Below are 27312 nucleotides of genomic sequence, written 5' to 3' on the forward strand. Positions count from 1 at the left end.
CACTTCCCCCCCCACACCCCCACCCCAAGAAATACATGGTGCTTAGTAACCTTCAGTCCCGCAGACCTGAAGACACTAAGTTTATCATTAAAGATGCCACAGTGATTATTAATATTTTTTTTAGCCAGACATCAGTACTAATGAATAAGTATCTTACATATCACATAATTTTTTCCTGACACTTTAGGCTTTCTGTGGTTAAAACAATTAAAGCTTATTCACTAGAACAATCCCTTGTTCCTACAGGTTGCTGTAGAAGCAGGTCTTTGAGACAAGCCAGGTATGAAGAGAAGTGGACTTCAGTGTTTTGCATGAGATGTGAGATGGCCCATCAGAAAAAAAGATTAATCGGATGCTAATTCACAAAAGAACAGTTTTTAAAAGGTGGTCATAATGACAGCAGCCAGTTATGAAAATAAACTGATATGCTGTTAGCCCAACCAATACCAAACCCAGAGTTAAGGAATCCCCTTCCACTGAGCATCTGGAGCAAGTTCTCAACCATCTTAGTTTTGCTTTGTAATTATACGTACCATTTTCAGAAAAGTCTCAAGATGTACTTAAGCTTCTGGATTTATGCCATAAAAAATTGTCCATTAACCTCAAGTAACAGAAATATGAGAGACTTACTTCTGCTCCAAACCAAAGCTGTCCTGCAAGGTTGTCATGGCGTATTTCCTCTGGAAACTTAACACAAAAGTCTCGGTTGGCACGTTCATGTGGAATGCATTCATCCATGATTTGATTTATGATGTTCAAAACATTATCCTGAAGCAAGATACAGGATAGCATATATACTGTTCCCACAGAAATCCCACAACATTTTTTAACTTTTAATTGAATTTATTAGTGAGGCGGCAACTAATTAAGTAAAATAAAAAATGCAGTATTTAACTCTTATGGTCATCACACACAGAAAAAGAGAATATTGCAAGAGTGGCAAACTTCACTTTTCCTAGTGTTCCTAGAGACTGTTCCTCAGATTCACTGCACTTTGACTACTTTAATGGGACTTCTGATGAGGAGGCAAGATTTAAAGAGCTCATTACCTCCAGCTACCTGTAAAATATCAGTAAATAAACCAGAAGCAGAAGTAAATTAGATTTCTCTCATTTCCTCTCAGCAGTGCCAAAGTGCAGATACGCACTTCATTCTTCCCCGAAAGAACACCGGACAGAGTACCCTGGGGATGTTAGAAATTGAGTTATATTGGGACCATTGGGGTTGAATAAACTCATTCGGGGAATCTAAAAGCAGGTAGTTTCCACACTTGATTGCCCAGTGGGCAAGGGCTGACACACCTGCCTGCCATCTCACCCCCTGGCCATCCAGGAGGATAACGGAACACTGCACAGGTTCGAGTGTCTTAGTAACTGCTCTGATCTACAGCTGCAACAGGACAGAGATCAAAGACCTATAACCAGCTTCTTGATGTGCAGTAAATAATCTGTATTCATTCATTTGAAAAGATAATTTTCACATACCCCTGTTGGGAGCTGCATGAAATTTGATTAACATAATAAAGGTAGATTCAGAGCATGAAAAAGGCTGAGTGTTTTCATTAAAGATGTCTTGTTTGTCTCATGCTTCTTCCACTATTTACAGTCTTCATGTTCTGTTTAAAATATTTTTCAAACAAATAAAAACAAATCTGTCTGTATAGAACTGTTTAACAGACAGAATTACTTTAATTCTACACTGTTTTATTTCCCTCTGCATTTAAAAAAATAATACAAGACAGGAATTTTGAAGAAACCTGCCCCTCTAGTATTGTTCCCCAGTGAGAAAGACAAAACCTAAAGGTACAAAAAATGATTCATGTTTTCTGTAATTTCAGTGCAGACTGCTGTAACTGCTCTTGCCACACAATCTTAAAGTTAATGCTGTGATCACGGTTGTCTTCATCCAAATTAAATAAACCATTGGCAGTATTTATTACACATTGATAAAATGTTCTTTGTTTTAACAACTAAAACATTTTTACATAGATATATTTTTTGCAAGTCTGTCATGAGGTAACACATTTCATTTCATTAAAGTTGTTAAAAACAAACAAGCAACACCGCATATATTTAAAACACTGGCACACATAATATTCAACCACCTTCTCTAGAAACAAATCTGAAAACCAAACGCTCCGTAGGTCCTCCATGACAAAGACCGTGGCCACCAGGTATGAGAAGACAGGAAAACAAAGCCAGATTTACCAACGTATAAAATACTTAATTTGAGATGCACCCCTCACTCTGCTGGGTATACCATACTGCCAGGATTAGTGGGGCATTTGGATCCCTAGGAATTCAAAGAGATGCCCACTGCAGAAATTGAGGGAAAAGCCAACCTCACAATAATCCCTATCATAACTACAAGGGGAACTTAAGTTCAAATCCTGGAAGAAGACACAACAGAGCAAAGATGCCCACACCCTGTTTTGGCATCGCCATCCTGAACCACTGGTTGAAGAACAAGCCAGACTGCCACCTCCCCTCTCCAGGATAAAATGGAGACAGTCAAGGAATTGTGCAAATCAGTATGACGCTTTAGGGTGAGAAAAAGCAGACTAGTAGCAAGTTGCCCATTTTCCTTCCTTCCATCTCTTGATTCCTGGTATTGACTATACTTCTCTCATCATTATTTAGCTAGATGTAGCTGGGAAACCAAAATATTTTGAGCATAGATCCCATAAGTAAATCAACTCCTAAACCACTTAGTTACAGAGCAAAGAATGAAACTGAGGATTAAAGCATTTAAATTGCAGAAGGACATGAGTCACCCACAATGTAATTTAAATCACTTATTACTGATCTATTTTGAGATCAGGTGCTCTGCCTGTAACTCCCACTTTATCACCAAAGCAATACAGATTGGCACATAAGGATGAAAAAGCCAGATTCCTGTTTTCAGGGAATTAATAAAAGTTTGCAAAGATCTTCTAGCATTGGAGAGATACAGTGCTAAAAAGTAATCCTACCACTTAAATTTTACAAAAGCTGCAGGAAACAAAGAAATATTAAGGCAAGGAACTCTGAGAAGAATTATATTTGAATCTGATATCAGATTTTAAATAAACCAATTCCATTTTATTTTAGGACATGATATTCCAATTTATTTTACATGCCAAACTTGAATATGGGATAACACAATATTTAATCTTTTTTTTTTTTAGAAAAAGCTACACAGAATAGGATGAGGGCCATATTGAAAAAGCTTTCCTCTCTTTTTTTTTAATTTAATACATTTTTTTTAAATGGAGTCTTTTTGTACAGAAGCTACAAGGCAGATTGAATTCCCCTTTTATAATCATCTATATGCATAGCAAAAATTCCTGACAAGGAACATTTTTTGCAAAAAAAGAACAAGAGGACTCAGCTGGCAAGCAACTGTTCTGTTTTTTCTAATCATTATAGCTGTAAAAAACTGCTAAGATTCTGTCTAAATCCTCTCAGGAGATTATAAGCATCATGAAATTTTGAACCTTAACGCACTTAAATCAAATATTGCAACTGAAGGTCGTAGTATACAATATAATAAAGCTTTTTACAAACCAAGTATAATACTAATTTTTCAGTATATCATTTGTTTACCACCAAAATGACATTTAATATTCTTCCTCATTTCTTCAATATTCCTATAACCTCTAGAAGCTTCTGCTCCAGAGCACCCAAGTTCTACCAATGCATCTCCGTGTATGCCAAACTTCCTGAGTCAGTTTAGAAAAAAACGTTATTTGTAATTTTTGCAGTGCTAGTAAGTTAAACCATAGGTAATTAGAATTTTAATGTACACTTCCCAGTGGAGATAAAAGACAATAGCTCAATCTCTGTATTAGTAGCGGTTGTTTGTAAAGAGTTACCTGGCTTCACATAGGCAGCTGGTCATTCTCTGAAAAAGTTAAGTGAAAAAGCCAATTAAAAAGATGAGCACCTTTTCCTGCATGCTCTGTTGGTGATACTGGAAGATTAAGGAAAGAATAGTTGATGATACTTTGCCATTTAGGGTATAAATGCTGAAAGAAATCTACAAGCTGAGTTGTTCTTGCTGTTTCAGGATGTGCAATTTCCCAAATTCTGATTTTCTACAAGGTTTATTTTATCCTTCTACCAACAAAAAAAAATTCTCCATCACTTTTTTCCCCTCTTCCATTCCTGCTTCTTATGACACCCAGAGCAGCATAACCTAAATAGGAAATCTGAAATACTTGCTCCTGCAATGATTTCAAATCTCAGCTGCTTTGAAATTGGAAGGATGCCAGCCAATTTAGACAGACTATCCAATGCATTGTAAGCAAATTAGTCTTTTCTTTAAAAGAGCTTCAAGAAACATTCAATTTAGTTAATTACAGTATTCTGCTTTGTAAGCTAAGAACGAATGGGTTCAGATATATGGTAGCATTGAGGTTTTGCTCTAATTTAAGCAACAGAAATCAATTAGTTGGAATTGAAGTAGTAAATCTTTCACTTGATCCATCTTTCTACATAAAAGCCTCTGGATTTTAATGGATCCTTTGGTGGCTTTATCTGTTATCTTTTGGTTCATTTGCATACTGGATGAGCACAGTTTTGTTTCAGCTGCTCTGTTTAGGCTCTCCAGCAGCACAACAGGCAGCTGCTGCAGAGATCCTGCTTTGGGATTTACTCCAAGTTCCTCATTTCCTGGAAAACACAGCTCATTGTGTCATGTAATGGAGAGCACTTATTTTGACAGGAAAGATGAGTGGTAGTGAGATAATGTATATAGTCAACCACAGTAGAGGACAAAAAGTTGGTTTATTTTTGGCCCAACAGTAATTGGCTACATACTTAATAATCACAGCATAAAGCTAACAGCAACTGCTGCATTAGCTTTCTGAATAGGTACAACAAGAGAAGCCAATAACTTCATCTTACTTATGCTTTAATACATATGTTTAGATCAACAAAAGGGAGACTCATCTACCCTTTCGCACATGTCCTTGATAAAACCTATGTTGCTCTCCCATGCTATTAAATTTAACACGACCTTCGTGAGTTCTTTTGCAAGATTTCCTCAGAGGAAGATAACTTCCTGTGTTGCTCACTACCTCTAATACCCATTTTTTGAATTATCAGTAAAATCTAGCCAAGGTAACACAGTCTCTGATGATATCATCATGAGCTTAATAGATGGTATTTTAGCCTCTTCATTTAAGTATATCCTTCACATTTTTCATTTCTTTTCCTGTCTTAACATTAAGTTGCAGACCTCCTCCAACATCACATTTATGACAAATGGAAGCAACTGATGACCACAAATTAAGGCCAAACATAAAGGAAGATTTTGTTGTAATTAAAGCAATTAGCTAGTAGTCAGGTTTTTATGGGTTACTTGCATTAACAGAAGAAACCAATAATAAGGTAACACACTTTGATGTAAGTAACAGGATTTCAAAGGATACCCAGAAGTCCTGGGTTTAGAAGCCAGCAGATTCTCTACAGGTGACTGTTTCATCCATCACAGATCCAAAGTCTCTCTCCAGACAGCAATAAGTTCTACCACTTTCCCTCCATCTTGCACAGATCCCAAAGGCCGTGTTTTCCATCTCTCTTTCTTGCCTGATCAGCTATTTGACTGTTTCCACTGCCAACTCCTAGATGCTCACTCTCTAAAAGTAACTTAGGATTTTGCTGTGTATGAACTTTGGGCAGTAGATCCTAGTTAAACCTAGACCACTACAGAGCGGTACCAAAATTCATCAAGAATCAAAGGCAACTTGGATCACTAGCTACTTAAGTGCTGTATCGCCCCAGCCCAGCAATGATTGTTGCAGTTTGTGTTGAACTGCAACATCAAAGCTTCTCTTCTTGAACTGTCTTGCTAGTGTAGCCTTCACGAGGGTACCAAACTTCAAATATCAGATTTATTAACGGAAATTTTGATCTTACCTCCTGCATATATTCAAAATTTATTATGCATACACTGAATAATTACATAACCCCAAGTGGAACGACTGTTACGTATGAAATGTTGAACACTGGCACACCAATTTTCAAACAAAAGAGGATACAGATATTTGAGTACAGCTTCCAATAAAAATGGTTCTTTAACAAAGACACATTTATTAGCAAAAATTACATTTTTCACTAAGCAAGTGTGCACTCTTTTGACAAATTACATTTAAATTTAACTTACCTCTGTCCTATCTCTAACAAAGACTTAATAATGGAATTCGTTTCCCTCTTTTCTTTCTATCCACCCAAATATAGCTCTCAGTAAATAAGAGGAATCCCCCCTTTACAGAAGGGCTGTTTATAACCAAGACCAACTTGAGAGACTATATTAAGTACAGCATCATTACAGGGCATCGTCCTCTCTGCAGAGAAGAGCATTTTCAAATCTCAAAAACCTAAGTGTTACTGATGCTACCATAAGAAAAAAAAGTTTTACTCCTCCACACCAAAAAGCTATTAACTAATATTAGACATGACTGTCTTTACTGAAATGAAATATACCCAAACTTGTACTGAAAGACTGTTCTCAGTACAGAGCTTTTCAGCCAAGCTTCCCTCTATCAGTCAGAGATACCTTAACTTTGTCCACAGTGACTCAAAGCATTACTAGATAAACATCGCGGATACAGACATGCTCTTACAGTAGTGTATACATACTTAAGCCTTTTCTATAGAGACTCTAAAATGTTTGTTTTATATTAAAAGACATAAAAAATAAGCCAGTACACTAGTACACTAACATCCCTTTTTACATAGTTTCATAGCAACAGAAGAATAAGAGACATTTGCTTTGAACATGGATATCTGCTGCAATAAACATAAAACGGGCTTTCTCCTCCACCAGTACCAGGCAACTGCCTTCCTACCATGGTACAGTCATCCCAAAACTGCCCTAAAATGTACTTCAAGGTTTCCCAAGCATGAAAGAATTTCAGCCTGGCACAGATTTTGTAGCACCTTCTTTGTATTGCTCCAAAGCTGGTTCACAGCTGAGGCCACGAGCAGAATGGAGGCAACATAATCATGACTTACTGCCACCTTCACTTTGCCTTCCCCTAGTGCAGAGTGAAAGCATCCCACATCCCCAATACATTCAGTGCTGAGCTGGCATGGAGCCAGCTTTCCTCCCCACAGTTCTCTGCTGCAAATTAATTCCCTGACCTGCAGTGCACAGCATTTTCAATCCTCTCTGCTCACAGTCTTAGATAACAGGCAGTTTCTCCAAATGACCTATTTGATCCATATGAGCAAGTAGAAACACATGAAAAAAACTTGTTAACACGGGGAACTACAATTTAAGAGTGCAATAGTACACACTATTACGATCCTTTTTTCAATGAAAAAATATCTTACAATATTAATCACTCCCTCTGTAAGATCAAATATGAATCCAAAACACAGAAAGGCAGTAAAATTCTTGTTAGTTGATAGGGTTGTATTGATGGCCCAACTTATGCATCAAGCATTTTGTATTTTCTAGCCATCATGATAATCATCCTATAGTGAAAAACAATAAGTGACCAAAAGTTTCCCAAGAACAATGAAGAAAAGCTGTAAGGCAAGATTCAAAGACACTATTAATTACTTTATTTACTAATTAGAAGTGTTTACCGCTGCACATTTGTTTTGTACCTAGCTATATGAAGAATGACTTTAGGGCCCTGGGACAGCTGGTTAAGGGATCGGGAGCACAAATAGTGTTCTCTACCCCACCATTTGCAGGGGCTGACAAGGGGATAAATAGGAGGAGTCAAAAAATTAACTCCTGGCTCCGAGACTGGTGTATCCGGCAGAACATTGGCTTTTTTGATCATGGGCTCATCTACAGGAAACCAGGCATGCTGGCAACAGGTGGGGGAAGCCTAACCCAAAGGGGAAGAAAGATCCTGGGACAAGAGCTAGCAGGGCTCATCTATAGGGCTTTAAACTAGGTTTGAAGGGGGATGGGGATGAAACCAGGATTACAAAAGTGGTGCCTGGGAGAAGCGTACCAGTGCTTCTGGGTAAAAGTGTTAGCAAGGCCTTGCATCCTGTCCCAGTGATGGTGGGGGATGGTGAATTGTGTGACAGCAAAGACATGAGGGGTAGTGATAATTTGGTAGCTACAGTAGTGTCTGAGTATGATCAGGTGCGAATTAGGGTTTGTCCCCCCAAGAAAGTGGCAGGACAATTAGCCCAGCTGAAGTGCATCTATACTAATGCACACAGCATGGGAAATAAACAGGAGGAGCTGGAGGCCATTGTACAGCAAGGAAACTATGATATAGTTGCCATCACAGAAACGTGGTGGGAGGACATACACAAGTGGAGTGCTGTAATTGATGGCTACCAACTCTTCAAAAAGGATAGGCAAGGAAGGAGAGGTGGTGGGGTGGCCCTCTATGTTAGGGGCAGTTTTGAATGTCTGGAACTTAACAGTGTGGATGAAAACACTGAGTGTGTATGGATAAGAATTAAGGGGAAGGCCAATAAGGCAGACATCATGATGGGAGTTTGTTATAGACCTCCCAATCAGGATGCAGAAGCCGATGAAGTATTCTATAAGCAGCTGGCAGAGGTCTCACGATCACCTGCCCTTGTTCTTGTGGGGGACTTCAACTTCCCAGACATCTGCTGGAAATACTAAGCAGCAGAGAGGGAACAGTCATGGAGGTTCCTGGAGTGTGTGGAAGACAACTTCCTAACACAGCTGGTGAAGGAACCAACTAGGGGAAATGCCCTACTGGACCTACTGTTTGTTAACAGAGAAGGTCTTGTGGGGGATGTAAAGGTTGGAGGTTGCCTTGGGCAGAGTGATCACGAAATGATAGAATTTTCAATTCTTGATCACGTAAGGCGGGGAGCCAGCAGAACTGCCACCTTGGATTTCCGAAGGGCAGACTTTAGCCTGTTTAGGAGCATGGTTGAGTGTCCCTTGGGAGGCAGTTTTGAAGAGCAAAGGTGCCCAGGAAGGCTGGGCATGCTTCAAGCAGGTGTCAGAGACCACTTGGCCAAGCTGGACATTAATAAGTCCACGGGCCCTGATGGCATGCACCCGCGAGTGCTGAGAGAGCTGGCGGATGTTATTGCTAGACCACTCTCCATCGTCTTTGAACGGTCACGGAGAACAGGAGAGGTGCCTGAGGACTGGAGGAAGGCTGACATCACTCTGATCTTCAAAAAAGGCAAGAAGGAGGACCCAGGGAACTACAGACCAGTTAGTCTCACCTCTGTCCCTGGGAAGGTAATGGAGCGACTCATTCTGGATGTCATCTCCAAACACGTTGAGGAACAGGAAGTTATTGGAAGTGGTCAACATGGATTTACCAAGGGTAAATCGTGCTTGACCAATCTGATAGCTTTCTATGATGTTATAACTGGTTGGCTGGATGAGGGGAGAGTTGTGGATGTCATCTACCTTGACTTTAGCAAGGCTTTTGACACTGTCTCCCATAACATCCTCATTAGGAAGCTGAGGAAGTATGGGCTAGATGAGGTGACAGTGAGGTGGATTGAGAGTTGGCTGCGGGACAGAACTCAGAGGGTTGTGATCAGCGGCACAAAGTCTAGTTGGAGGCCTGTAACCAGTGGTGTCCCCCAGGGGTCAATACTTGGTCCTTTTTTGTTTAATATATTCATTAATGACCTGGATGAGGGGACAGAGTGTATCCTCAGCAAGTTTGCTGATGATACCAAACTGGGTGGGGTGGCTGACACCCCAGAGGGCCATGCTGCCATTCAGCATGACCTGGACAGGCTGGAGAACTGGGCAGAGAAGAACCTAATGAGGTTCAACAAAACCAAGTGCAAGGTCCTGCACCTGGGGAGGAAGAATGCTAGGCACCAGTATAGGTTAGGGGCAGACCTGCTGGGAAGTAGCTCAGAGGAGAAGGATCTGGGGGTCATGGTAGACAGTAAATTATCCATGGCCCAGCAATGTGCCCTTGTCGCCAAAAAGGCCAATGGAATCCCCGGCTGCATAGGGAAGAGTGTGGCCAGCAGGTCGAAGGAGGTCATTCTCCCCCTCTACTCTGCACTGGTGAGGCCACAACTGGAATACTGTGTCCAGTTTTGGGCTCCCCAGTTCAAGAGGGACAGGGAACTGCTGGAGCGAGTCCAGCGAAGGGCAACTAAGATGATTAAGGGCTTGGAGCATCTGCCTTATGAGGAAAGGCTGAGAGAGCTGGGACTCTTTAGCCTGGAGAAGAGAAGGCTGAGGGGAGACCTTATTATGGCGTACAAGTATCTAAAGGGTGGGTTGAAGGAGGATGGAGCCAGGCTCTTTTCAATGGTTCCCAGTGACAGGACGAGGGGCAATGGGCACAAGTTAGAACACAGGAAGTTCCGTTCAAATACACGGAAAAACTTCTTTACGGTGAGGGTGACAGAGCACTGGCACAGGCTGCCCAGGGAGGTTGTGGAGTCCCCTTCTCTGGAGGTTTTCAAGACCCGCCTGGATGCAGTGCTGAGTAATGTGCTCTAGGCCATCCTGCTTTAGCAGGGGAGTTGGACTAGATGATCTCTAGAGGTCCCTTCCAATTCTGAAAATTCTGTGATTCTGTGATATCGTTCCACTGATCATTTAACATTGGAGGGGGGCGTGGGGGTAAATTTAAAATAATCATTCATAGCCTGAGTCCAACAGAAGGAAAAATAATTAACTTTCCTGATACTTACAGGCTACTTAGTGTATTTAACAATTATACTCAGGTTTTCTTCACAGTGCTTCGAAAGTACAGTAAACACGTATGAAAGGGTTGACAAACCTGTGTTTTCAAAAGAAGCATTACAAGCTTTCACTCAGTTGCATACCCAAACAGCAAACAGGTACCTGACACCAACTGTTGGAAGATGTCAGGCAGCACAGAGAAGACATCTGCTAGAGCAATGCAACTCACACAAGTAATCATGACTAGGGGTAATGAAATGACAAGTGTTGTAATCAATTATAAAACAGCTGAACTGGAGATGAAGCTCTATAGGAGAAAAACCCCAACTTATAAGCTCTATTATCACAGATACAGTACAGCAGAAACGTGCATTGTCTGGAATTTAAGGTTAATCTTGACATCACTAAAATAAAAAATGCTTTTCTTCTCAGTTTCACTTTCTTTCCTAAACTGGCACTGTCCACACTTCAATTGGAAGAGACTGTATAGAATAATTTTCTTTGAACAAGATTTTGTTCACTCTCCCATCAGTCAACTGCCCAATACTTCCAGCACGAATTTCTGGCTTTCCTACATCTCCATCAAGTCTCTTAAATATAGACCTTAGGACAATTTCTCTAAAGCTCACCAGCCATTATATTTCAGAAAATGCCCCACAAACTGATATAATTCAGGAAACAAGCATGATTCCCTGCTCACCACAAATCATCAGTAACACTGAAGCATTCCGATACAACTGAAGGGTCTGGAGAGGATCTGCTTTTGGTTTACTTCTTTCCCCTAGTGTTAAAAAGTATCTTTGTCTGCAACAGTTTCTAAACTTTGGTAACATGAAGGTTTCTTTCAGTCAACTTCTTCCCTGGATCGCAATAATTACCCTGCTCTCTCCTTCACTGACCTCCACTAACACAGCTAGTACAACATCTCAAGGGTTGCAACTTAAGCAGGCTAGAAAGACTTGGCCATTACTTTAGCCAAAAGTACTGCTGGCTCAACCCACACTGTTTAACCTTGATATCAATTAACAAAATAACACTAGGAATAGATTCTTGCCAACTTCTAGCCAATCATTAGGTTTCAGAATCCAGCAAGGAGGTTTTTGGTTTTTTTTTTTTTTTTTTTTTACACTTTTAGTCTAACTTGTCTCATTTAGGGAGATCTATTTCTGCCTAATTCTACATGAAAGTGTTCTTTGATGGACAGATGCAATCAAACATGAAAACATCGCACCTCTGAACTGCCTTGTTCACAGTGATTATGGTACATACTCCCAGTTTGCTCTTGTCAGGAATGTTAATGAATACAATTAGTATTTCTTAGAAAACACCAGCATTGTCCTATGAGTTATTTAACAGCTCTTCACAGATACCTTCTTCATCAAGGGATGCTCATTAATCCTGACTTTCCTTTGAAAAATTGCCTTCCCTTCAGCATGGATACAATTCAGATAAAGCACAGAACAAAAGGGTGTTTGTGTTTTTTTTTTTTTTCCTAGAAATTCCTTATTCTCATACCACTTGAACTTATCAGATAGTAGAAGACAGCTTTAGATAAGTTTCTTTTACACCTGAAATAGAAAGCCACTTTTCAAAGACAGGCAGCAAATGGCATAAGGCCATTTTGCAGTGTAAGTTTTAGGCAGCAAGGCCAACATGAGAAGTTAGCGCCTTATCTCACCTGCTTTGGAGATGGGAACAGAAGCTGCAGTCTGTCACAGGCTGTCTCACCAGCCCTCTCAACTTCCTTGTACGGGGGGGCATATGTGAATGGTTTCAGTGAACTGATCCACAGTAACCCAGGTCATTTCGCTATTAAAGTTCACAGTATGTCTCTGCAAATATGTATATCAGTATAGCTGAAGATGTGGGTTCTTAGAGGTCTACAGCTGACAACAAGCTTTTTTAAACTGGCTACACATAAGGATCTATACACCCACTCCTCTCTTCACTCTTACCTGCGGACACTGCTCCAGCTGTATGTCAGCACTTCCATGCCATCATGCACCCACATGGACAATGAATTCAATGTGACCTTTGGCTAAGAGCATGACCCCACCAAAACCTCCTCTACAACCAGGTTTCCAGGTGATCCCACCCATTCCATGTCTGTTCAATGACCTAGTACTAGAACAGGAGCCGGGTTCCTGGAGCACACAGACTTGTGATGGAAGGAAGGACAGACAGAAAAAGCTACCTCTTGATGGCAGCACAGTCGTAAATCAGTTTAAGCTAATGGGAAGCTGTGCTTTGAGGGGGTGTCATGCTGAAGTGTGGGTATAGGAACAAAAATAGTGTAAACTGGGAATGGAAAACCTTTAAATTGGCATTGCCAATGGACCTTGGAATTTTGCCTAAGGAGTTGTGTGATAACACAGAAATACATGTTTCAGACTTTTTAATAAAATCAAAGTTTATCTTTTTTTTTTTGCCCATACTCAACCACATATCCAAGCAATAAAATGAAGATATTTACTGAAACTAAAGTGTTCATAGCATTTCTACTGAGTGCCCAAGGGCTTGCTTGAACCAAAGACTGGGCAATCCATATGCACAGCTGCTAAAGTTATCATAGGGCTCTGACCAAAACCACCCAAATTTACTTTTTTTTCCTTTTCCTGAAATCACTTCATGCTTTTCAATTAAGATAGTTATAAAACCTAGCAGTGTTAATTCACAGAACTGGTATATTTAAAAGCTTTTACCTGCTCGGAGAGAAAGAACACACTTTGTGTTAAAAAAAAAAAAAAAAAAAAAAAGGAAAATCTGGTTTCACTGAATACAGAGTTAATTGAGAATTGAGAGAGTTATGTTGAAGTTCTGCAGCTGTAGAAAAAAAGATAAAGAAAGGCCAATACAGTACTATACCACCAATAAAGAGTTATATCCAACAATGGTTTAATTCAACACTGTAGAGCCCAAATCTTTGGAGACTTCAATTCTATGCAGGCCTAGGATCATTTCTACTATCTGTGTATTTTAAATTAATGATTTAAGGATCTCCTAAAAAACTTACATAAAGATAGTACTGCCTTCTTGTTGAGGAAGCCCCTCAAAATTTTATTTTTCTTAATTATAAAAATAAGGTGTACTTTTAGACTCTTATTTGCATTGCAGAATAAACCAGGCAACCACAAATATGTTAGATCTACTGAGAGAACTCTTCACATTCCGCCTACACGGTTAAATTATTTGCCAGCCAAATTTTCAAAATCCCTATGGAGGACAATAGTACAAATAATAAACAGGGCTGACAGAGAGGCCAAAGGTTTGTAGCAATGTGTGAAAAAGGAAAATATTTTTTTAATCCCAGTTATCATGCAAGTCAAAAGTAGACATGACTGCAAGCCTGCTAGAATTCATCCTTATTTATGAGACTACATCAGACCTAACCAGAAAAAAAAAAAAACAACAAAAACACCCCCAAAAAGCCCTTCTCACAGTATCAGGACAATTATTAAGTAAAATCACAAGAGCTTACATCAATAAGAGTTTATCTCAGTGTGTTAGTTGCACAAATCAATTCAACAAGCTTTGCAGCCTAAAGATCACTTACGCTTCTACATGAACTACTATGCTGTTTTATTATGAAGACTATATAAGTGGAACAAAAATTACTTTAGCAGTAGTTATAGATACCCTGGGGCACCTGAAAAAAAAAAAAAAAAAATCAAAGAATACAAGCAAATACCAATTGCTTGGTATTTGCTTAGGTAATCTTCATGCACGAAGCCTTGAGAACTGACAATGCATTCTCAAAGCAAATCCAAGAATTTATGTTGTGTACATCATACAGTTGTATCAAGAGCACTACATTTTTTAAATTAAATTCTGGGCTTTTTACCGAACTATGGAACAAGGAGCAGTATTGGCATATAAAAGTCAGCTTTATTTGATTCGCAGCAGGAAGAACCATATACTTGGGGTAATACTGCTGCTGTTCATCTCAACACTACTTTTAAAAGTGTTGAAAAAATAGCACTACTGTAAAAAATAAAAATCCAGCAGGAAAGAGTAGATGGCACAAGCAAAAAGGTAAGCATTCTTAACCAACACAGCAGAATTTCTGCATAATTCATTTCACACAAGTATTAATTTCCCAAAGCCTTTAAAATGGGAAGTTTTTATGTGTGCAAGTAGTGCAAAAGCATGTAGTAACAAAGCCTACCATCCCATGCCTGCTCACCAAACTTTTCCTTATCACAAGCTGTTTTCATATCAACCCTTTCAAACTTCCTTGAAGCAATACTAACTTGCTAATACATGTAAATTCTTTCAAACATGAATATTTTTTTAATTACGATCTTGAAGTCCACGCTTCTTCCACCAAGAACATTGTGCTGCAACGAGCTAACACAAATGCATTCCAAAGTGTAAGTTTGACACAGAAGACAATCTCTATATCTTTACACCACTAAAGGAACTTAGAGTTATGACTGAACTATTTATACTTAGAAGGAGAAGCTTAAAGTTACAATGACTGAACAAGCTAATGGGTAACAGTTTATTTTCTTCCCATCACCGTGAAATCTAGCCATTCAATTAGTAGTTTATTGTTAAGTTATACACCAACAGTTACCATAGGGCAGTCTGAAATTCATCTATTCTCCCAAACTCCAAAATATTTTCATAATCCCTCCTTTTAATATGTAGAAGTCCTTGTTGCACCCAATGCATGATATATGTAGATAAACATCTAAAGGCTTCCTTTTGTTTTATGAAAATTTACTTATGACAACTTGACACATGAGAAAACAAGGTCACACAAAATTCCACAAAATAGTCTTCATAACAAGCCATTATTAATATTTGAAATACATATATAGATACAGTGGTATAATATTGGCATTATATCCCTTGAAAATAGAGGAAATAGTTAATGATTTATGAATTATTTCATATAAAAAGTTAAAGTAAAGGCTGACTTTCAAGTATTTTAAGGTCACAATGAAAATTAAATTCCACTGCTAAGAACTGTCTTTAAAAAATAATTTGCCTTCTTGTCTTTCTTATCATCCTTTCCCAGCATTGAAGAATTAAATGAAGAGAAAGGGTTTTTTTCTTACATGATTAAGTGAAAAAGCTTCTAACCGAAGACGACGTACTTAATCCCCAAGCACAGAAATATCACCAAATAAATAATTAACAATACATGCAAATCTTGCTAACATGGTGCTACCACATGCACGTGGAAAAAAGAAGGGAAACTGCAGCATATTTAAGTCATGAGACTACATAAACAATTCAGTCACTGATACTAGAATTTATCCTTCCTTACAACAGTAAAAAAAAAAAATTTAAAAAGGAGAAATATAGCAGAACTGACAGCAGTCCTCTGATGGCACCATTGAACAATGTGGAAGAACTATAAAGCCCCTCATAGTCAGACATGTCACATTACATTAATTCCTACAGAAGTGGATCTGGTATAGTCTCATACTTCACAAATGCTGAGAAAAGTCAGTTTTAGGATGACCTGTCTCTACTGTCCTCATTTAGCCTTCAAATGCTCTGGGAATTACACCAGTGTGTCTCAGGTTCACTATGTCAATATTCAATCAAGATACCAACGTGTCAATTTTTCTTAATATAAAAAGTATGATTTAGGGCAGATAATCATGCATTAAGAAATGAAACATCTTTTTTTTTTAAATAGAATGTTAGAAGACTTCATAACCTCAGAAATTAAGAGCCTTATATAGCCAAGTTCTCTTTAACAAAGAAAATGTTTTCTAAATACAAACAAAATTCATGACATCTGGACCAAAAAAATAAAGAGTACTGCACTAATTGAAGTATAAAATATTAATCTTGCTCTCCTGTTATCTCCTCATGTTTTAAATGGATGACTACATCTTCCACCAAACTGTTTTTCTATAGTTTACATGCAATGAATGTGGTCATAACCTCACATCACAGTCCCTTCAATAACAACCTATAGCTTTGACAGCATGTACTATTTAAGATAATCACATCCCTTTTTTCACTGATAAAAAATTAATTGTATTGTGTATACAAAGATAAGTTCCCTTTTCATTATTTAGCAACTTGTCAGTCTAGCATCAGTTTCACCCTTGTGCATTATTGATTGCCACCTGTGTTGTCATTCCATGCTGTATCAGCTTTTATTTATTTTTAAATATACACAAAAAATTTCAAACCTCACACTCTGAAGATCCTTTCCATTTCCCAGTACAGAGAAATCCACACATGTTCCATGACAGAGTTCACTGCAGCTCAGTCATGGTCCTCCTCCACTCCGGGAATTGTACTAGATATTTTTGCAAACCCTGCAACAACTGTGTGTGGCAGTGGTGGTGATTTTGTTTGTTTTTTTAAATTAACGAAAAAAGCAATCGAGAAATCTACCCATGAACATGGTGTAAGCTGAGGTAAAAGGCAACTGGACTGGTTTCCCTTTATCAGGCAGAAATTGGTAACTACCTCCTAAAGTGACCCATTATCAAACATCATCATTGCTTCATCAAGACACTAAAGAGTATCAGATGAAAAGCTTCCCCCACTTTTAGACTTGTCTTATTCATTCAACTCCAGCTTCAGAAAGCAAATAATGTTTTTAAACTTTTAGGATACACAAAAACCATATTTCAAAGATGAAGAGTACAATTTTTTTTTAATTAAAATTTTGATTTTGATTCAACAAGGCCAAGTGTAAGGTCCTGCATCTGGGTCAGGGAAATCCCAAACATGAATACAGGCTGGGCGATGCATTGATTGAGAGCAGCCCTGAGAAGGATTTGGTGGTATTGGTGGGTGAAAAAGTGAATGAGCCAGCAACATGCACTTGCAGCCCAGAAAGCCAACCACATCCTGGGCTGTGTCAAAAGAAGTATGGCCAGCAGGTCGAGGGAGGTGATTTTGCCCCTCTAACTCAGCTCTCATGAGACACCACCTGGAGTACTGCATCCAGCTCTGGGGCCCCCAACATACGAAGGACAGGGACCTGTTAGAACAGGTCCAGAGGAGGGCCAAAGATGATCATAGGGCTGGAGCACCTCTCCTATGAAGATAGGCTGAGAGAGTTGGGGTTGTTCAGCCTGGAGAAGAGAAGGCTCCAGGGAGACCTTATAGCAGCTTTCCAGTACCTAAAGGGGGCCTACAGGTAAGATGGGGAGGGACTCTTGATCAGGGAGTGTAACAATAGTATGAGGGATAATGGTTTCAAACTGAAAGAAGGTAGGTTTAGACTAGATATTAGGAAGAAATTCTTTAATCTGAGGATGATGAGACAGCAGAACAGGCTACCTAGAGAAGCTGTGGCTGCCCCATCCCTGGAAGTGTTCAAGGCCAGGCTGGATGGGGCTTTGAGCAATCTGGTCTAGTGGAAGGTGTCCCTGCCCATGGCAGGGAAGCTGGAATGAAATGTGATCTTCAAGGTCTCTTCAACTCAAACCATTCTATGATTTTAGCATGCCACTCTGTGACAGAGGAGATTCCCCAGATGGGCTCCTAGCAGTATTTTACCCTCTACCATCTTATTACTCATTGTTTCCCACAGCCCATATTTACCCTCTTTCCACACTCTACAGTAAGCTCCTTCAGCTTGTAGGTTCTAACCACTCCAACACCTACTCCTTTACAATAAGGGCAAAGCTTTGTTTTCATTGACACTTGAATCTCAACTCATCTCAATGATGCTTTAAATTAATAATTTGAGCAGGAAGAAATAGAGATAAGTCTGGTTGAAACAGAATTTTTGTATATAATTTATCACATTTTTATACTGCTACAGAAATTGAGACAGATAAGTAATAACACCACCGAAATATGCTCCAGCTTTCTCTAAGAGCTTTGATTCCTCAGCAACATTAACTTACACTGTGATAGATAATGAGATTCAGGTTCATAGGGGTCTGCTTCTCACCCAGCATAGGGAGGAGTGACCCATGTATTAAGCAGCCCACTAAAGGGTACATTTTAAGCCTAATGTTACAGCAAACTGAAACTGGTGATAGCTGCCTTGAAAATGCTGGACCACCAACTGCAGTAATTCAAGTGGTGCTTCCCAAGCAAGGAAATAGCAGGAAAAGAATGAAGAGCCAGTATAATATGCTACCAGTCAATGCAGCATCACTCACTCTTACCAGTGAGCCAGAAACTGTCATGTTTCATGAATACTATAAATTCCCCATTTCACTATTCTGTGGCACAGTGCAAGAGGTAAGACAACCAGGCAAGTCGAAGATTTCCTTCGGGCCAGTGCCCTGACAGGGGCAAATTCCTTCCTACTGTACTTTAGCAGATCAAATTACACATTGCTGAGACACAATCTCAATCTGCAGTTCAAGGAATAGTTTTGTTAAAACCATGCTGGGAACTGACTCATATGCTATTCTGAGACTTCACTACTGTACACAGAAATAATTTGCCATCTACTGAAACAGCAAGCAAGTACTATGATCCTGAAAACACTTTCACAGTGTTAAGTACTTATACACAGGTCCAGTGTTTCGTTGTCAAGTCCCAACAAAATCTCCAGGTTAGAAACAAAGGGATTTTTTACTCTTAAACAAAAACAATGAAGTTCTGTAATATTTAACATTAAACCTAATTCCATTTAAAAAGCTGAAAAATTGTTTTAAATCAGTTTATCAAATCAAGTAACAAAATATTAATCAATGTGAAAATAGCAGCAATCAAGGCGAATTAGTTTAGGGGATGATCGCAAATGCATGAGTGCATTACACATACACAACATTACCATTACTTCTTATGAAATTCAATATTGTGTGATGCTGGGAGCAGCATAGAAAAGGGCACCTTATTATAACCCTAATACAAAAATACCTCAATGAATTATTTGTGTTGCAGGGGAAATAAAACTCAGATGAGCTAGCATAGCATATTACTCAAGATTCACAGATGAAAATATGTCTTTCTTAAAGAAAAAAATGTACTTTCCCCTCTATTACCATCAATGAAGTTCAAACCAAACTATGACATTCTACCTACCCTTTTTTCATTTAAGGAGAACTTACATATCTTTTTACCATGCATCTATGCACACTTAGATTATTGTTAATTTTAACAGAAATCACTAGAGGAAGAAGTGGTTAATTCTGTTGGATAGGTATTAACCACACAATAAATGCAAGATACTATATCAATGTTACGTTCTTGTAATATTCTACCACTGACATGCAAACACAAAAGTAAAATGAGGGATGTCATTTTTGTAATAGGGTACCACAACTGGAAAAAATGTTATATTGCATTAATGTGAAAATGAGAAGCAAAGCTTTGAAAAACATTACCTTGATTCTTACTCAAACAGTATAGGACAACATTCAGAGTTGCAATTCTTTACTAAGGAATTGTCAACGTGAAGCTCTGCATATCCATGGGAACACTGCAATGCACCATACCTTCAACCTGTCTTGACTAATACTGTCGGTTTTGTTAAGATGGAAAACATTAAGTATTTCCACTATAAAACACTACATCTTTTAGGCAGAGTCCTTTTCTTTTGCCTGAATCTGTTCACATACTACAGTAAACTTGGAGCTCTTGAACAATAGTACCAAAAGTGGAAAATATAGACAAAGATATAAAACTTAGGACTTCAGATATAGTTAAGATCCAACAGATTATAACCTCTCTCTAAAAAGAATTAGTTTGTAGGACTTGTTGGCCTTTCAGAAAAAGTCAAATTTAAAGACATTTCTCTCCTCTAGTTAATAAAACAATATAAATTTTCAAAACATCACATGTTAATCAAGCAGATACTATCAGTAAGTCATCTGAAAACAAGCAACCCAGGAACAATCAATTAATTTTGAAGCCAGATGAAAAGGCGGAAAGTCAAGGAATTTTAGAAATCTTTGCCCTTAGAAAACACTAAAAGCTGATAGAAGGACTATGTCTCTGCAAACTTTATGGAGATGAAAATTGGGAATAATCTGGAAACCTTAATAGGAAAGGAAAAACAAGGAAAAAATAGAAAAAAATCATGCAAAGACTGGGAGTCTGGCTAACATTCTGTGGTCACAAGTTCCTTTTCAAAAGCATCGCTTGAAGAGTCAGAAAGAACACATTTCTAAAAAAAGTCTCAGAATTGTGTAAGTGTTGCAGATATCACAGAGGTATTGCACAACATAGTTGCTATCCTACTTTCACACGCATAACCTTCCATTACAAACATTTTGACCCCAAGCTGTTGGTTCTCCATCACCCTCAAACTCCACCATACCTTAGGCTAAAACTTATTTCTCCTCTTACCATGCAATATCTGACTTGCAAAAACCTATATTCTGAATCCTTACTAAAATACTGCTCCTTATCTTGTTTGGCATTTCCATGACAAATTCTTAAAAGGAAAAACCAAAGCCACACTGCTTTTACACAAAGTGCTACAAAATAATGTAAATCCTCATTAGCAAAGCCATTTTTGACATGACATTTGATGGTGATCTGACCTATTCCGCAGAACTTTGAAAATTAGAAGTTACAAAAATAGCTACATGAAAAAAGGAAACCACGTCTATCTTTTCTTTCAGCTCTAGCAACAGATCGTTTTAGTAACAGCAATCAGTTTGACAAATGAAAAGAAGAAATTACCAGGCATCAGAAGGTATTAAGAGTCACAAGGTGGTGAGTCACTATATAACAAGCCAACCAAACTGACCAAGGAGCTATCCAAATCTGCATTTCTTGCATTACTACAGGTGAAACATTCAGAGAAGCTACTTCTGGAACAGAATAGCTCCTCACATCTGCCTATACCACAAGAAACAAATCAGAAAGCCTGTGCACTTGCAGAGAAACACAGAATAAATCATAACCTCCAAGGATAAAGCAACAAACAAGGAGTTTATCTTTGACTGTGATATTGTTCATTCATCATTATTAGAAAACCTTTCTTAAAAAAAACAGTCCAGAAAGCATTTGCCTAGAAAGTTCGTGGAATGTCCATTACTGGAAGTTTGTAACAATAAGTCAGATAAATGTTTGTGAAGAGACATCCCTCACACAGAAGGCTGAAATCAATGATCTTTCAGGATAACTGTCACCCCTATTTTTTTCCCCTCCAAGTCACTGTATTTTGACTTGATTACTAAACTCAGTTTCCAGTTCAATAAACCCTTAAACTCCACATTTTTCTCTAATCACAATACAGTAGGAAATTGAAGATATTCAAAGTAGAGAGAATTATTTAAATTGTTTCCGACATAACAATACATTGACTATCAATTCTTTCTCTGTAAGTGCTCTTCAAAAAACCTGCACTTCTTAAATTTAATTCTCTTGCAAGTAAGCACATGACTTTTCCAACAGACTCAGCTAACAATGTGAACATTTGCTATGATGATCAGGACACTGTTCTTCAAACTCATCTTAAGTTGATTAATGACAAAATTTTCCACATAATGAAGTTTAGTACATTTTACTATTAGTAACAGCAAGAAATTCTAGCAAGGGGTGAATCAGAATACATCCTTTACACTTAACTGCCATTTTTTACTTAGTGGAGCTGTAAATGAATCTTTATTACTATACAATTCTCCTGAGTTGACAGCAAGTGTTTACTTTTTATACAGAAATCCTCCTACCACCTGAGCATGGTGTATCCTGGACTCGAGCTTACTTTGCTTCAAAGTGTTTTTCTTGGGTGTGACTGGGAGAGGAAGTATCAAAGCATTTGTGCAAGTACAAAGTGTACCACCTAAGTAGCTTCTACCTCTAAAAAACTGAATTTTGTTATTGAAAAAGTTGGTGTAGAATGGCATACAGCAAGACAGGGAAAGTTATATTTTCAACTGTTTTTCAATTTCTGAATTGTTTTTCTTAATAAATCACTTCACAAAACCACCCAAGCTGGAGAGCTAGACTTAGCTGAATTGGTCTTTGCAGTCTCTGATTCTTCTCCCTTCAAGTCTCAAAGTACAGCCACAGTTTCAAATACCCTCAGAAATCTGTTTTTAGGTGAACTGAATCATACAACAGGAATTTAGACTCATACTTCTGAAATAATTTACAGATAAAACCCCTCTTTTGCTTCATTCCTCAGTAGTTCCTCTCATCTTCAAGACTGACATAACGCAGATATTTTTCAAAAATCAGCAAAAGTACTAGGTGTCTTTGCGTAGTTCATGAATTAATGAAAAGCTATCAGAATCATGAGGTATGAAAGCTGAGCACCTACATAAGACATGGCTACTTTATACTGCCTGAAATTTTGAAATATTTCTCATGTTCTAGTAAGCTCTGTATGCTTATGTTATATAAAGGAAACAGTCTTTAATGTATGTTCTTGTTTAAGGGAAAGCATCAACACTCTTAACTGAGATGTAGTAGATTTAATTTATGAATAGTGTTTTCAAAAATATACCTTTTACACTAAGGAAAGGCATATATCTACCAACAGTTCATTTTAGTTCATTTTAAAGAGATTTGATAATAAAAATTAATACAATAAATAATAATGTAATACATTTAATATACTCAGAGATGTCAGTGAAATCAGGAACATGCCATGATTACCTGACAAGAGCGAAACTGGTTGACTAGCAGCGTACATCTCTGTGGGTCTTTTCTTCCATCCAAACTGTCCAGTTCAGCTGCTACTTGATTTAGTTCCTCATCAGCATAGTAGAACTGAGCAAGGAGTTGTGGGTCTGTTCTCTGCATTGAAGACAGAAAATATTACATTATTTTTGCAAATAAAAAAAACTATTTCAGCTACTTAAATTTATTGTGGGGTTGTTTTTTTGTTTGTTTTTTTTGTTGTTGTTGTTGAATAAAAAAACCTCATGTAATAAAACTTGAGGCATTACTCAGCTATCATGATCTCCAAAACCATCCCACATTCTCACTACTTGTGGAATAATTATCTGGTGGAGCAAACAACTGAATCACAAGTTTTGTTTATTAAACAAAAGTACACTTCAGTTCTAGGCAAAACAAGACAAAATTGCTTTCCACGTTAAAACAAACAAATAAAACCCCCAAAATCTACTAAACAATGTGGTAATCTATCAAGCAGTGTGGTAACCCCTGCAACACAATGCAGCATTATCTGATCAGAATCCTCACTTTGAGGATAAGAATCAAGTCACAGAAGGGAAAGAGTCCTGAATCTACTAGATGAGTTACCAGAACCAAACAGATGTAAAGACTTCACAAAGCAAGTAATACGACTGAACGTGGTATTACAGAGAGAAAACTATGTCATAAGTCTTCTGAGTGGCAAAGAACAGAATTACCACAATGGATTTTTGGCCACATTAAAACAAAACTGCAGTTATAACAGAAAAGAATAAAGAAATGCATCATCAAAATCACTGAGAAATATTAATAATAAAAGTTTACCCCATAAAAGTTATATTTATTTTTTTAAGTATTAACAACTGGAAATTCCAATCCCTATGAAAGGTTTTATTAAAATATTGGAAAAATAACAGAAGGGGGGACATAATTGACTGTTAAAACGAGCACAGACATACAAGTGGGAGGAGGGAAGGAGTAGCTTTTAGTAGGTGTCAGCAACCTGGGGAAAGATTCATGGGCTCCAATAAGCACAACCTCATATTATTCTAAAGAAGCAGTCAGTAAAACATACACAAGATTTGCGGGAGATGTGTATAAACTGGAAATACTTGGGTTTAATGACAGTGTGAGACAAATTAAGATTGCACTAACTGTAGACTGGGAATTAGAATTAGTTGTCACTAGATGAAAGAAAAAACACCTGATACTACAGAAGACAAATAGCTGCAAAGTATCTGAAATTGATTCTTAATGCACTGAAGAATGAAACAATGCAAAAATACTTTTGGAAAGGCCAGGTTACATATGCAGACCAAGTTGCATGGAAGCAATTAAAAAAGATTCAAACACTGGGGGGAAAAATTAATACAGAAGAACTTCCAGGTAAAGGAAACCATTGTGTAAAAAGAAAACATTGCTTTTATAAACAAAAAAAAAAAAAATAGCAGCAAAAGCATGGAAACCACCAAGTAGTAACACACTTTAAATTACAACTAATGAAGATGTACATCAGAGCAAAGCATGTACCAACAGAGACAAGTGTAATACAGGCAAGAAATTAGTCAACACAAAACAGAAGATAATATCAGTTTAAAAGACAACATCACCAAATGCAACGAAAGGCAAAAAACAAAACCACTGAGGAGATAGTGAGGAAGTATATGTTGCAAACCATAACGTTTTCAGTGTGAAGCACAAAACATTTCCACTACCATAAAAGGATAAAATACCAAAGTTGTTAAGGGATGGGCATATGGATGCGGTGGGATCAGAAGTGCTGCTGTTAGCAAGCCACAGGTTTAAGGCACTAAGATATGATAAAGGTATACTAGAGAGCTGAATCTTGTTCTTCACACACACCCAGCCCTGCAGCACCAGTCCAGAAGACAAATTGTTTGCAATCACACAAGATCTGTAGCAAACATCTGCCAACAACAACACAGGCTTAGGAGTGGTGAGAGTGCAATAAATGCCCATCAGGAATACTGGGAAAAAAATCCGGTTATTTTTGCTTTTTACTTAAATTTCAACAGAAGCTACCACAACATACTGTTAAACTCCCTATTTTAGTCTCCACAAGATACATATCCTGCAGAAAAATCCTTTCATGCTTTCATAGTACAACAGCATTAAAACCTGTACAGCTGTTTAGTCCCGGAAAGGAACAACAGAGCATTAACACCTTTTGAAGAGAACAGTATACATCCTCCACACTTGACAGGATCAAGGAGTTAAATACTGCAAGTATTTTATTGCCGTAGGACTTCAGGAAAAAGATTTAGTCTTACAAGCGATGCTAAATACTGCCTCATTGTTACCTGCTGTATTCGTTCTCAGACAGCAATTTAACAAGACAACAGCCCTCCACGAAAACACAGGTACCAACTCCTGTTCCTATACACTGTATTTGTGCATGAATATAGCAAATTTAAGGCTACCTTTACCATTGCTGTAAGCCAGCATGCTGCCCAGCAGCTTACTACATCACTGCTTCACACCACTCAAATTTTAAGTCAAGTCATAGATGAAACAGCTTTTCAGGCAGTCGAAATGAGTGTTTTTCTTCTTTAAACAGACACTTTCTACAAAATAGAGAGCCTTTCCAATCATAAGCTTTCAATGTTGTCTTTTATTAAGCAGTTTCAGTACCCTAAGTGTAAGCTGTCAGAAGTTTACAGTCTTGAATAATGTCTTCACTATAACCCTGATATAAAGGTGCCCAGGGAGAAGAATAAAGCTTGCGATACGTGGTCAGGGAAACAAAATTCAAAATGAATGATAAGGAGACCCTATAACTGAACTACTAAGTTCAACTTTTAGTTCTAAATTTCTGCATTTATAAAGTAAGGTTTAGTAAAGCATTTCTTTCAGCATTTCCCCTACCCAATTATTTTTATTTCCAATTTTTGCATTTACCTATATGCATTAAAACTTCGGCATTTACCTATATGCATTAAAACTTTCTAGACAAAGCTGTTAACCAAAGGTGCAGGAGTTCATGTGTGGAATTGTGGCAAAGCATGACTGCTGATTTATAAACATCTAAATTACACTGCAGAAGCAAAGTAAGGCAATTAAGACTGGTCTCAAGCAAAACAAGTAAGGCTGAGATACTTAGCTCCCACGTGGCCTATCTTTTCAATTGGAGGAACAAAAGTTTTAATTGAGTTCTCTCGACTGTGTTATGTTTGGTGTGGATTAGCAGTGTGATCTTTGATTAATTGTGTCAATCATATGCAGTCCCTGGCAAGCCAAAGCTGCATGAAACTCTAAATCTCTTAGTGGGGGGGGGTTGTTTAAAGCAAATAACCACAACTTTCTAAATGCAATTTGTTCCAATTGGTAGCAGAAAATAAGAGATAGCACCATGCTCACTGCCAATTTTTACTTTCAGTTTATGCAAAATATGATTCAAATAATTCCACCCAAATTAACTTATTATTCTTTGGCAGAATAACAACTAGTAGTTGTCATCCTCAGCTGCCCAAATTAATAGAAAGACTTCATTTGAAAGCACCTAACAGAGAACCTATCACTTATCTGTGTAGTTAGTTTCAGCAATTAATCACATTTACCAAATTAATGCATCTAATCTCTTGTTTTGATTTGCTGGACTTCAACTTTTAGATACTGCTCGTTTTGCCTTTTTCCAATAAATTATTGACTGCTTGTGTTATTTGACCTATTTCTGTATCCAGATTGCAGTACTCCTTTTATCACATCACTGTAGGTTGCACAGATAGTTTGAGGATTGGGGGGGGGGGGGGAGGCTAACAGACCTGTTAGCTACAGGTTATTAGATAAGTAACTCATCTATAAGATTACTTTTTGCATGTTATCAGATGAAAAGATGCTATTCTATCGAAACCATGCTGGTTTATCAAAACCAGAAGCTGTCACTAAAAAGTGTCAACTAACTGGGAAAGAAATTCTAACACAGACTTCTCAACACCAGACTGGAGCAAACAACTAGAACAAAAGCTGATACTACAAGAAGCCAAGGTGCCAAGGGATCAATCTCAAACCATTCAGTAATTCTGGAATTTAACAATCACCTTGAAAATCACATTTCCAGAAATAAGGGTTATTCAAAAGGAGAAAATCCTCCCCAAGAAACAAAATTGCAAGTGTCTTTGTGATTTTTAACAGCAGCTTTCAAGTATCAATAATGCTTGTTCTTTAACTACCACATAA

At 38.0% G+C, this 27312-nt stretch overlaps 1 protein-coding gene across 2 annotated transcripts in view; it reads right to left on the reverse strand.

The window, feature by feature from the left end:
- Positions 1–27312, reverse strand: part of ZFYVE28 (zinc finger FYVE-type containing 28) — a gene marked incomplete at both ends in the record, with an annotated part of 170882 nt that overhangs the window by 65835 nt on the left and 77735 nt on the right. For both annotated transcript variants that reach the window (XM_082482987.1, XM_082482986.1), the window contains 2 exons: positions 631–768; positions 23113–23253. In XM_082482987.1, the coding sequence (XP_082339113.1) occupies positions 631–768; positions 23113–23253 (279 nt within the window). The remainder of the gene's footprint in view (positions 1–630; positions 769–23112; positions 23254–27312) is intronic.

Source organism: Vanellus vanellus (assembly GCF_965231255.1).
Source record: "Vanellus vanellus genome assembly, chromosome: 4".
Classification (NCBI taxonomy): domain Eukaryota; kingdom Metazoa; phylum Chordata; class Aves; order Charadriiformes; family Charadriidae; genus Vanellus; species Vanellus vanellus.